This window comes from Abramis brama (genome assembly GCF_963993115.1).
Source record: "Abramis brama genome assembly, chromosome: 17".
Lineage (NCBI taxonomy): Eukaryota > Metazoa > Chordata > Actinopteri > Cypriniformes > Leuciscidae > Abramis > Abramis brama.
The window spans coordinates 3,012,540-3,025,813 of NC_139979.1; the positions used below are offsets into that span (position 1 = coordinate 3,012,540).

The 13,274-nt window shown below is 38.3% G+C and overlaps 1 protein-coding gene across 1 annotated transcript; it reads left to right on the forward strand.

Moving 5' to 3' along the window:
* Positions 1-1,952: 1,952 nt before the first annotated feature.
* Positions 1,953-12,302, forward strand: LOC311067134 (putative transmembrane protein ZNF593OS). The gene is made up of 3 exons (XM_084088755.1): positions 1,953-2,092; positions 9,109-9,229; positions 11,313-12,302. The coding sequence occupies exons 2-3, from the start codon at positions 9,179-9,181 to the stop codon at positions 11,457-11,459; spliced, it is 198 nt and encodes a 65-aa protein (XP_083944881.1). The 5' UTR covers positions 1,953-2,092; positions 9,109-9,178; the 3' UTR covers positions 11,460-12,302.
* Positions 12,303-13,274: the final 972 nt, after the last annotated feature.

The window sequence follows — 13,274 nt, forward strand, 5'->3', positions numbered from 1 at the left end:
AAGGCTTCATTTATTTGATCCAAAGTACAGCAAAAACTAATACTCTATAACTAATACTTTCAGATAAAAGCTGTTCTTTTGAACTTTCTATTCATCAAATAATCCTGAAAATAAATTGTACACAACAATTTATGATAATACATTCTTAAGGATCATGTGACACTGAAGACTGGAGTAATGATGCTGAAAATTCAGCTTTACCAACATAAATAAATTGCGTTTTAAAATATATTCAAATAGAAAAGTTATTTTAAATTGTAAAGGCAGTTTTTGCGGTATTTTGGATCAAATTAATGAAGCCTTGGTGAGCAGAAGAGACTTATTTTAAAACATAATAATTTTGGCCACCACTGTATATAAATAGATTTGCATTATCAAATGATTATATCACTATAGCAAATTACATTGTGTTTGGAGAGTTTTGCTTTCTAACAGGCAAATGGCAATCAAGTGCAGTTAAAAGGGCAATTACCAGAATAGGTAACTGAGAATGCATATTTCTTATCCGAATAATCTAACAAATAGTGCATGCAGAGTGAATATGATTTCAGATTCCAATCAACCAATCAGATTTGGGTTGCACTTTATTTTACAGTAGCACTTACAGTGTACTTACCTAATAAAGTACTGGGTGATATACGGTAGCCTAACTACAAGGGTTTAAGGGTTGGGTTAGGGTTAGTGCCTATTGTAATTACTACAGTATGAATAGGAAAAAGTTTATTTTACAGTCCTGTCAAGTTTAGGTGCTTCTACGTCGGTGTTATTCACCTCTGATTTTGGGTATAACTTATTAGAGATCGGACTGTTTTCGTATAGGAATGTCGTTCTAGGATCAACAAAATATGATGATCCAGGAACATGAAGGGTGTTGTAGTTACATTTGTTTCTCGCTAGATGTCGCTGCCGTTTAATAAACGAGAGAAAATGATTCAAACGGTAATTCATTCACTGTCCAGCAGGTGGCTCTGTTTACATCGCTCGATTTCCTCAGCGGGATAGGATCAAATAAACATTTCAATCTCAGTAGGCTAATATATGATTTTGTGACACGGTTGGTGTAAAATCAGATTTACTTTCTTTTTTGAGAATATTTTCTGTGGGAGTTGGAATGTGTTCCCTGGAAAGCGCCTCTTGCTCAGCACATGCGGCCTACACACTCCCAGAAGAAATGTTGACCAAATTAAAAACCATATAGGCTAAAGACTTGTATTTCTTGTTGAGACTGGAGAGCACAAAGATCTTGTAGTACTAAATATCAGACCGATTCTACTACATTGTCCTTGTAAAAGGCAAAATATGTTGTGATCGTTTATGAATGAAAAAAAAAAAAATCTGGAAAGTTTATCTTAAATTGTGTTGAACATAGTCGCAAGTTTCTAGATGATCATGTAACTGGTTGACCTGCTAATCTATTGGTCTTTAGATGATCATGTACTGGTTAACTTGATAATTTGTTGGTCTCTATGATCATGGTTGACCGTTACAAAGCGGATACGATCAATGGATAGTCAACATTTTGGACGGATTTCTAGAGCTACACGAGTTGATAAATGGCAATTCGATCGTTTATGGTCTAAATTATATATTAGATCTGTGAAGAGACAGAATTTTACTCCATTAACAGCAAAAGCAAGATCTTTTCTCCGTGTTTGCTGAGCGGAATTCGTTAATAATAACAACAGACAGAACAAATAAATGAAAGCTAAACCCATGTGAATGCCAAGTGAGACGATGATAACACGACGAGTAAATCTCGGTTTGTTGACAAAACAACTCTAGTCCAACACGTAGCTGTTTATTATTGGTAAGAAATCAATAAGAAGATGTCACTGATGTTCCAACCCGGTCTGAAACTCAAACACACGACTTTTGTGACAACGAGGGAAACGTGCAAGATGTGGTCTTCTGAACACAATCATTAATCAGCACTGAGGGTCTGCACGTCTATATGTTGTGCAACGTGTTCAGCCACACCTCCCACTGAATCTATAGGCGGACCGGGCTTCATATATAATGTGGAGGAACATCGTGTTCCTTGCTTCAGTGTTCTGACACTCTCAACTCACGGCGGTCCATAGCCTATCATCAGGTAAGCAAAAAATAAACACAAGATCAATGAGTTTCATGACAGTCATGTTTGCGCCAAAAGCGCAAAAATGTGTCAACGCAAGGTGGAATTTATACTAACGTTACCCCGTTTGTAAAATTACTTTTCTGATTGCCAATTGGCAAATTCTGATACTGGTGGTAAATAACAGTATATTCCTGCACCAAATGCAACACAGTGTTCCCTAAATGGAGTAAGTGAATTTATGGGTGTTTCGGTTCACTTTCTTTCTTTGTTTGTTTGTTAAAACCTTGCAGGATTTTAAAAACGCATTGGCAATGTGCGGTTGATTGGGACGCTTTTTCCAAGTTATCTCAATGGCAAAAAATGTCCCAATCACCCATAAGTATTTTATTTATTTATAGTTTCATATGAGCAAGTTTCTTAATTACTGTATATGGAAAGATTATCAAAACTACCGTGTTGTAAACCTCATACGCTGCTCATTATGGATCTACTGAATACAATATTGTTTGGTCCCAGGTTTTGCATTAATAAGATGTCTTAACCACTACTGGCAATTTGGTTGTTCAGAATGATAAGGGAGAATATATTAATTTGAAGACATTGTATTGAATGCAGATTTGAATAACTGTAAAATCCAGGTTATTTCTGTAATATTTCATGATAGTTTACTATTGTAAATTGGCTCAACAAGATTGTTGGAAATTAAGTTTTGATGGCATTTTCCATTTGACCTAAACATAGCTTGGTATTTTTGATTTGATCTTTGTTTATAGACCAGATAAGTAGATGTTAAAATATGTTTCAGATCAGTGTCGTCATTGTGATTTATTTGAAATTTACTCCTACAACAATTATTACTTATAATAAATTCACCCAAACCTGTGTTTGGCACATTTGGAAGGGACTTTTTGTCCTCAGATGAGGGTTATTTCAGCTGATTGAGTGTCAGCTTGGAGATCAAATGTCTCCTGCAAATGTAATTGTATTTTCCTGTCATTAATGAATAAGTGTGAATGGTAGGCGTTTGGTAGTCTATTGATATTCTTGTCTCTAAGGGCTGAATATTCAGATGCCGCTCACAGCTGTTTACAGTTGCTATCTGTTTCAAGTGATCCAATCACATATGCTCCGCTGAAACTGCTTGACCTTTACACCTGGTATTTAAAGGGGTGGTTGATTATGATTTCACTTTTCTAACTTTAGTTAGTTTGTAATGTTGCTGTCTGAGCATAAACAACATCTGCAAAGTTACAACGCTCAAATTCAAAGCAAAGGGAAATATTTGCATTTAAAGAAATCGCTTTTTAAGTACAACAACAAACGGCTGGTAGAGACTACACCACATTCCTCCCGGGTTAGTGACATCACCAACCCTAAAATTTACATAAACCTCACCCCCTGAACACGATTTATAGATTATCATGACAGAATATGCTAATCAATGACTATAAGATAGTTAACTCCACATCAGCTACATAAATTCACCAACTAACCATTCAGAAATGTCCTGTTGCTTCTACATGTTGTCACTTCTTCTTGAGTCTCTCCATCATTGTCTGACTCCGGTTTGAACATAAAAGGCTAAAAGGTTTTGAAATTTTCAGTGCATGTGTGTGTGAGTGCAAGCTGTTGAAGCTCCGCCCCCTGTGCCGGGAGCAGCAGCTCATTTGCATTTAAAGGGACAGACAATAACGGTGCGTTTTTGCTCACCCTCAAAAAGTGACAATTTTAACATGCTAAATAAAAATATCTGTGGGATATTTTGAGCTAAAACTTCACACACACACTCTGGGGACATCAGAGACTTATTGTACATCTTGTAGGGCTGAACGATTAATCGCACTTTCCATGTAATCGCACTTAAATCGAGATGGCTTATCGCGATTTTAAAATCGCAAAGGCTGCGATTATTTTATTTTTTTATGCGCAGCTTGTCATTGATGTACGGCTCTGTAAACGCTGCTCCATCTGAAAGCACTGTGAGTTTGAGTCATTTATAACGTGCATTTGAAAAAACAACACGCGTCAAACATCTTTCCAAAACATGAGAAGCATTTATGAACCTCGTCCAACAACAGACAACATTTAATAACATGCATTTACTCCAAACTCACTTCATAACGACAGTTGAGCTCCTCCTTCTGTGAGATGATGAGCTTCTTACACAGAGTAAGGCAGTCATGTATTTATAATAAATATAAATTGTGGCATATTTATCGTGTTTGCTTGAGAGCGACCTCTGGCGTTCAAATGGGGCAGTATTTACTACCGATCAGCCTCACTCCACTGACAAGCTGCGCATAAAATAATCGCAGCCTTTGCCAAATCGCGTGATGTTTTATTGCGATTAATCGTTCATCCCTAGTGAAAAGGGCATTATACCAACCCTTTAAATGTCTCGAATCAAATGCATCTCTCTTGACAACTTAGGTCCAGTATGGACTTTCTGGTTTCATAATTGCATTGACAACTTACTAAATTGGCATGTTGCTGCATGTTGGTAAAGTGCAAAAAAGTCAATTTTGTGTGATAAATGTTAAGTCATTTAACTAAAATGAGGATGTGCTTCACATGATCTTGTGTGTTCATATCAGGCATATTATAGATGTTCTTAAGTTTTGTGCATCTATATGTTTGTGCGCTCTGTAACTGGTCATGTTAACTCTTGCACAGTGGATGACTGATGTTTTGCTCCCTGTTTGAACCTTGATTTCCTCATCATAAACCTAGATGATGCTTAATGTTTTGATGTCACTGCCTAGAGCTCTTGCTACAGAGCCATGTGCTCAAACCGTCGAAACTGCACATGCCACTAACATGAGAGGTTAGGATGAGGGCGGAGCTTAAGCTTTAGTAGGAATGGGCATGTTCCGTATGGCTGGGCATCACTCCGATTGGGCAATGATGTAATGCTGAGCAGCATCACGGACACTCAAGCGAATGCAAAGCGAGGAATGCTGTGAACGTCTGCTTTGTTCTCAGTGTATGAGAATGGAGGGAAGCCCCCAAACTCGTTACAGACGAGGGCGAGTTAGACATGGGGGCGGGGCTTGCGGGGATGGTGGGATGAGGAGGAGGAGGAGGGTTTGTTAAAGAGTGAAAGGAGGGGTTGCGCTACGATTGCTTGATGCACAACAAAGCTTGAGGATTTCTCATTCAAACCCTAAACCCTCCAAACCAAAATAATAAAAAGGGTTATATTTTGTACAAGGATAAGGAGTCCTGTTTTAGGGTTCATGAAAGATTCTTTTTGCATATTTTTTTTCAAATTAAGAAACATTTCCACTAAATACTGATTACTACCCAAAAGTTTTAGTTTTATGGTTATATATATATATATATATATATATATATATATATATATATATATATATATATATATATATATATATATATAGTTCTCTTAAAGGGATAGTTCACCCAAAAATTACAATTCTGTCATTTACTCTCCCTCAAGTTATTCCAAACCTGTATGAATTTCTTTCTTCTGCTGAACACAAAAGATGATATCAGTAACTAAACCGTTGCGGGGCCCCACTGACTGTAGTGTTTTCTTCTTTCTTTTTTTTTTCCATACTGTGGAAGTCAGTGGGGCCCCACAACGGTTTAGTTACTGATTATCTTGTGTTCAGCAGAAGAAAGAAATTCATACAGGTTTGGAATAACTTGACAGAATTAAAAATTTTGGATGAACTAACTCTTTAATACTCTCATAGTGCACAAAATTCTTGACAATGTCACAAATTAATATCTACAAATGTAGCCTAAGTTCTCATTTCTCTTTGGTTTTGGGGATGAATGAAATGTTCTTGACAGGTTTTATGAGATTTGCCCTTGTACTTTTATTAACTAAACGATAACTGATCAAAAGTTAAAAGATCTTGTTGTAGAAAATGACTACTACCATGGTTAATAGGTTTTATAGTTGGATTTTTATTGTAGCTATGGCTTGAGATCCGTTTTGGTCGATCGGGTCACAAGTAAACAACGCTAAATACAGGTGTAAACTGGGTGTAAAAAGTTTTGAGCTTGTCCACTTTCAACCACTTCTAGAGGTAGTTGAAAACGCATTGCAACGAATAGCTTTCGTAGTGTAAATGCTCATGTGATCGAATGTGTTCAAACAGCCACAAAAGACCGTCTACTCTCCAAATACTGACCTAATGCGTAAACAGTAGCCCTCAAACCGTATTCACTTTACAGCCCTTAATTCTGTAATTGTAGACAAATGTGGGCACAGAGGACTCAGATGTGATCCTATTTTTTATTTATTATAAATGTTATATCACTCTTCGATAAAATTTTGTCTATCCATTTATGGTGTGTTTTTTTATTTTGGGGGTATTTTTGAATTTATTTACTTCAAAAAGTACCATATTTTCTATGTAAATTATGCTTTATTTTTTTTGAGTGTGAGTTTTTGCCATGATGAGAATGTTGTACAGGATCAGCCCCTTCATTTGTGTGTATGTTAGATATGCGTTGTATTGGATCTATTGATTTATTTTTACAAAAAAACAAGAAGAATGCTCTAAATTACAGTTTTTCCCATTCATTTCTATGGGTGCCCATTTTTGACCCAAATACAAGATTAAGGAGTTTGTTTTTTTCACCCACTTAACATTGTAGAATTGAGTAAAAAAAAAATTGTGTGTGTTCAGGAGGCAAACTTAGGAAAATTAGCCAAGTCTTGTACCGCTCAGATCAAGGGAAGTATTTTTTTAAAATAAATCAAAATTATTTTGCCCACATTTGTCCAGAATTCGGTTTTAGGGTTATGGGAAGCGCTCTAGCCAGACGGGATTTAAACTTTGTCGGCTGAAGATTCAAGTTTGTTTTGAAGACGAAAGGCGTACCAAACACAATGTTCTCTCATCGTTCCTGATTTCTAACACACACTCATAGTGTTCGGCTGGTCTTGCGACTGTCAGAGCAGAAACGAAAGCTCCTGCTCTCCGTATGTTTTTCCGTCGTCTCCGGACGCGTTCATATGTAAATTGTGTGAGCTTACTTTGTGCATTAGATTGAAAGATCTGAAAAAAACATACATTTACCCACCCATAGACCCTCCTCTAGAAGAAATCAGGACAGAAGTGGTTAAAAGTGGACAAAAGAGATGGGTTAAAACGCCGGGTGTAAACGGGATGTCTCTCGTCTACTTGTGATCCGATCGACCAAAGTGCATCTTAATACCGGGTGAAAACAGGGCCTCACTCTGGAAGTTGAAAAGGATAGTCTAAAGTGAAGTGCGTGGTCAATTGATGTTTAAATGGTCTACAGTTTGATATCTGTCAGGTTATTTGTCTTTATAAATAACTCATGCGTGAATAAATGAGACTTTCATTGTCTCACAATCTTTTTATGGAGCTTAATTAAATCCCATCATGATAGAAATTTACACTGGAAACTATTTTTCTCACTGAAGAGAAGAAATCTGTTCCCCTTACCACACCATGCTCCAAAAGACAATAACAGAACCGGAGTAGTGCTTCCCAGTCTTTGTAACTGCAAGGTCCTCCATTGTCAATATTTGAAGGCCCACATGCACAGGCTGTGGAATTTCCTCTTCTGCTGAAATAAAGTGTTTTTTTGTTGTTGTTGTGGTTTTCAAGCTTATTTTTAGGGTTCACATGACAGTCAAGTCACATGGTCTATTTAATCTTTCCTTAAAGCGGTTTTCTTGGCCATAAATGTTAGATTATTTTCAAAATAACGGATATTATAAAGCCCCCTACTGAATCAGGTCATTGAGATGATCTTTTGTTACATCACTCTTTGTAAAATCTGCAGTGATGCATTCTGTAATTCAGACCGGTGAAGTGGAATAGACTTGCATAACGAAAACACTTTGCCACATGTGGTCTGTGGCGTAGAAGCATAATGTTGTGTGAATGCGGTCACTCCGTCCTCACTTAGAGGCAGGATAATGGAGGATGATCTTGACAACATGTTGAGTATTTGACACGATTCCATATATGCAAAGTGTGTTTTTTGTTCACATGGCTATTGAAGTCATTCTTGCAAAGGCAAAGTGGGTGTGTACATGTGCAAGCCAGAAAGCCCATGATGCATTCTGACAGCTGTGCATGGTAAAGAGAGAGAGAGAGAGAAGAGAGAGAGAGAGAGAGCAACACACAATCCGCCAATCTGATGGCAAGAGATCAGGTTGTATAAAAGGGCGGAGCTCCTGAGAAAACTTCCTCTTGGAGCAGCTTCTTCATTTGCTGACCGCTCATGCTGTTTGCAGTCTGACTGGCAGAGGTCTCTGCATTTAAAGTCCAACTTCGGCTGCTAGAAATGTGTTTTCATGGCTAACCTTTGAAGGTCTCATAGGTTTTTCCATTCCAGCTGTTTTTGGAGTTTGCCTAGGAGCAACAACGACGGAGTCATTTTCCTTACCCTGAACAAGCGTGCATTTGCAGCAAGGTTGGTAGATGCATCCCAGACATGTATCTACCATTACCTTCTCACTTCTTGCCACTTTTCAAGTGGTTAATGTAGTTCTAGTTCCTTTTACCCACTTGTATATCATATTTTGAGTACCAAATTTGCAGTCGTTAGTCTAAAACGACAAGCTGTTCTAAACTCTGATGGGTTCGAATCGTTGTTTTGTGATCTGTTCTGAGTAATGGTGCCTTGCAGGCTTTGGATGAGTTTTTCTTCTGTTTCTTATTTGAGTCAGAGTAGGTCTAGTTCAAACCAGCACAGTATGTATTTTCAGACAACAGATTACTGTCACCCAGACGTGATTCTCTGCATTTGTTCGGGATTGTTGCCTATGGCGTGAAGTGTTCCCTTGCTCTTGCATCAGCCATATTCGGTTTATGGCAAAACAAACTTGGTGTTTCTTTTAACCCTAATTTTGAACTTTCCAAGGACCATTTCAAGGTTTTAGCATTCTTTCTTCTAATGATTTTCAGTCAGAATGGCTGAATAAGTGGTCCTTTTTGGCACACTAATTATTTAAATGTTCACAATAGATTGCATTCTGGTTGTTTTTTTTTAATTGACTCGTCCTGTCCGGTCTACAGGTTCACTACAGGCATTGCACAACCCTTCGGGAAGTTCGTTTCAGTCGTGTGGTGCACAAAAACAGCAGTGATGATCATCAGACTCGGCAGACTGACTCCTGGATACTTCCGTCTTCTGCAGGTTGGTATTTGTTAAAATCTTTTAACTTGGTTAAATCTGTGAAAAGTGAACCTTTTTGGATTGCATGTATAAATTGGTCATCTCATGAGGAACCAGATTTTCCTCAAATCTATTGTTAATTGTACTGTGAAAACATACTGGAGCTTTCAGAACTCCATTTCTTTCTAGTGAAAAGAATTCATTTGTTTAAACTAAGCTGCTCAAATCTCTTGATCTGACATCTGAGACCCATCATTAATAATATGATTGCTCACATTTAAACATCAACCTATTCGGTGTTAAAAAAAAGAAAAGAAAAGTGCATCAGAGAATAAATAAAATGATAAAGTATGATATGACCCCTTTAAAATGCATGCATGTGTGACACTTACATAATGGCTTTTGCGAGGACCAAGTAATGTTGGTTAGTTTGGGACGTGTAAATGTCCATTGGAAAGATCAGACTGGTGCCGGTCTGGCTTTTACACTGCATTCCTCATGGCTAAAAGCGACTGAACTAATTATATGAACAATGACCGTGAAGGGCTGAATGAAGGCTGTGTACACATGGGAAATACCAGTTTAAATTCATCTCTCATGAGCTTGATGTAATTCTCATGACTTGGAATATAAAAATAGCGTGAAAGCCGCAGGGGGGAATGGTAGTAAACAAGCAACTATCTTGATTAATTTGTTTTGTCAGACATTCATTTTTAACATTCAAAACATTATCAATCCTCCATCTTGAATAGCAGATTTAATTATTGGACTAATATTGGGGTATAACAACACCTACCTTTTCCATAGTGTCACAATAGTTCAAATTTACAGTATTGAGCTGCTTTTTCCAACAAGTATCTACATATATTGTTTTATGTATTGTGCATGTAGATTCAGACGAGCTAATCAAACACTACTAGAACTACTTTGAAATGTCAAGCTTATTACTTCAAATACTGACATTAAAACCCAAGAACATTTAAAAATTGTTCTTGCAGTTTGAACAAATCCTCCTGTTAGTCAGTTTAATAACCTGTCCTTAGTTTTTAATTCGACAATAATTTTCCATACATCACAAAAATCTGAATCATTAAGTTTGCAATGCATAAAAATCTAGCCTAAAATAATACCATTAAGCAACCTTATTGTCAAGCCCTGCCCTAATGATTAAATGCTTAATCTTTTTAATCTTAAAAAGATTACCATCTTACTTTTCTTAGACCCTTCTAAACCTACTTGCTTTAATGGAGATTGCAGAGACTTGTTAAACCGTCTTAATGTCGTCACCTTGAGGTTTGTGGTGGTTAAACCCGAGTGTGGCGTCATTCAATGAGCTTTTATAGACTCCACTTATCACAACAAATACTGTCGTAATCCTTCATATCTGGTTGTAAAATCATATTTAAGCTACTCTTTGTAACCGCATGAGTCTTGTGGAATAACGGTGTTTTGGTTGTGCTTTGCACCTCTGCATGGATGAATGTGGATACTTTTTGCTCTCTCTCTCATTATAGATGACCTATTATGCCCTTTTTTAAAGTCTCGATTTTGTTTTTGGGCTCTGCTAGAAGAGGTTTTCATGCTTGAATGTTCAAAAACACATTATTTTCCCCATATTCTCCATTGTTGCAGCTCCTCTCTTCCCAGTCTGTCAGTAACACTCGGTTTAGTTCCTGTCTCTATGAAGCCCCTCCTTCTGAAAAGCACACTGTGCTCTGATTGGTCGGCTGGAGCAGTGTGTTGTGATTGGTCAATCGCTTCGAGCGTGTTTGGGAAATGTCCCGCCCTTCACCATAACCACAAGTTTTAACCCACTACTAATGCAACTCAACTTTTTGCATATGCCTTGGGTAGAAATTATTTAAATGAGGAATATCGTGACGTTTGTTCCCGCAAGCAAACTCAAGACTACAATGGAGTAGTCAATGATGTTCCTCTCCTGCTGTTACTTTACTGGCTATAAATATTTAATGATTCCATATATCCCACACAAATAAGCAGGACATTGTGGTCTTTATGAGGAAGTCCGATGATTGTACAAATTTTTAAAGCATTTAGAATATTATGGCCTTGTTAACAATCCTTTTCCCCGTTCTTTTCGCAGAGGCAGGTAGCAGGAGAGGTTCAGGCCCCGGCTCACGACCGCTCCGTCAACCAGATCGCCATGATGCTGGCCATCATGGGCCTTGGCATGTCCTACTACAGTGCCAAACAGATGACCGAGAAGGTTCACCATGAGCCCGCCCCGTGAAGATGCGCTCCTGTCCTTCGGAGTGACGGCATCCGGAGAAGACGAAGCCAAGCGGAAGATGCAGCTGGATGTTGAAGATGTTCAGACACTGTCACACTACACCTTTCTATAACCGTTGGATTTCCAGGGATCGCACACCATGGTGCTTCTGCTTAGGGGTTCTCTTGCTTTAGTTTCGCTCTCAATGGGGTCTGGAAGGGATTGAATGTTGTGGCCTGAGTTTCGATAGCTGCCGTGGTACATGCATATCAGAGAGTCAGTCAATTCTGCTGTAGGTTTACTGGGAAAAAACTCGAGCTCCATCATATGGAGCTCAACTCTGAGCCATAATGTCTTTTAAAGGGAAGGACCTCTGCATTTGAGATGTACCAAGCAACTATTGAAAGCAGGGCCACTGCACAAGGTTGAAATGCTGGATTTCATTTAAGATTTCCCCCGAAAAGATGCTATTGAAGAACGTCAGAGACTTGAGGACTTATAGCGGAGGTACTGCTCTACAATACTACACTTGTTTTAGACACTTTAGGAAATTTATTGCAGTACTAGAGACTGTTCGAGGACCTTTTGTTAAAGTTACTTATCTTTCTTTCATCATAACAAACAATATCTTCATATCATCTTGTTTGTTCTGGCAAATGGCTTCAATCTTTAGATTGTTAAAGCCGACTTTCTATGTGCAATTGCATGAGCTTAAAGCAGTTTTTTTTTTTTTTTGTGAAACCAATCCATATGTTGTTTCTAATACTTTTTATGATAATGTGATTTATGATGATGACGAATGTACTGTATGTTATATTTTTAAGACACAATGATCAAATAAAGCTGTGAATAATTTGAACACGATCAAGTAATGGGAAGCAAGTCATGACTCAGAAGGTTTAGAAGAACGTTAATAAATAAGTTGTTGACAGTGTCTTTCCTGCTGAGTCGAGTTCCACACCGAAACCATATGAAGGTTTTTTGTGTTGACTGAAGCGTGCTGTTGAACAGGAAGTGGGCAAAGCCTCAGGCAACAACTTCCTCTATCTGCACGCAATATTTGTCTACCATCCTGCCTGTTGCTTCTGGCTTGAAGTCTGGCCCACTTACCCTATTCAATAGATGTCGGTTAAACCCAACATTTGTACACCTTGTAACATAGGGTGCATCTGCTCCATCACTCCCCTCAAATACTAAGCAATTTAGACCTGAATCGTACTTATACACGTACAGGAACACTGATGCGTCTACCAAGACGCATTATTTCCCCCATATTCTCCATTGTTGCAGCTCCTCTCTTCCCAGTCTGTCAGTAACGCTCTGTTTAGTTCCTGTCTCTATGAAGCCCCTCCTTCTGAAAATCACACTGTGCTCTGATTGGTCGGCTGGAGCAGTGTGTTGTGATTGGTCAATCGCTTCGAGTGTGTTTGGGGAAATGTCCCGCCCCTTACCATAACCGCCAGTTTAACACACTACTAACTAACTATACCAGGCCCCGCCCCTTTATTCTGCGCATTAATTATTTAAATGAGGAATATTGGCTGCGTCTGACATGACGAGCTCTCTTGAGTAGCTACTTATTTTGAATAAGTAATTACTTCACGACCGCTAAAAAAGTATGTATGAATGTAATCTGGACATACGACATCCGCCGGAAGTAGTTGGTCATCCGGGCACTTTTTGCCTTCTCTTTTATGAGTACTGTTAATTCAGACATACTACTTTTTGTCACATGCTGTTTTCCGTCTACTTTATAGTAGGGACACATGCGAAGTTCCCGGAAGAAAACTCAAGACTGCAATGGAGGCGTTTCAGGGAGTTCAGAAACAGTGACAC

Excerpts from the sequence above, each read along its gene's own strand:
- LOC311067134 (XM_084088755.1), top strand. The coding sequence starts at position 9,179 with ATGATCATCAGACTCGGCAGACTGACTCCTGGATACTTCCGTCTTCTG. Across the intron at positions 9,230-11,312 it reads GATACTTCCGTCTTCTGCAG|AGGCAGGTAGCAGGAGAGGT; the intron begins GTTGGTATTTGT and ends TTCTTTTCGCAG.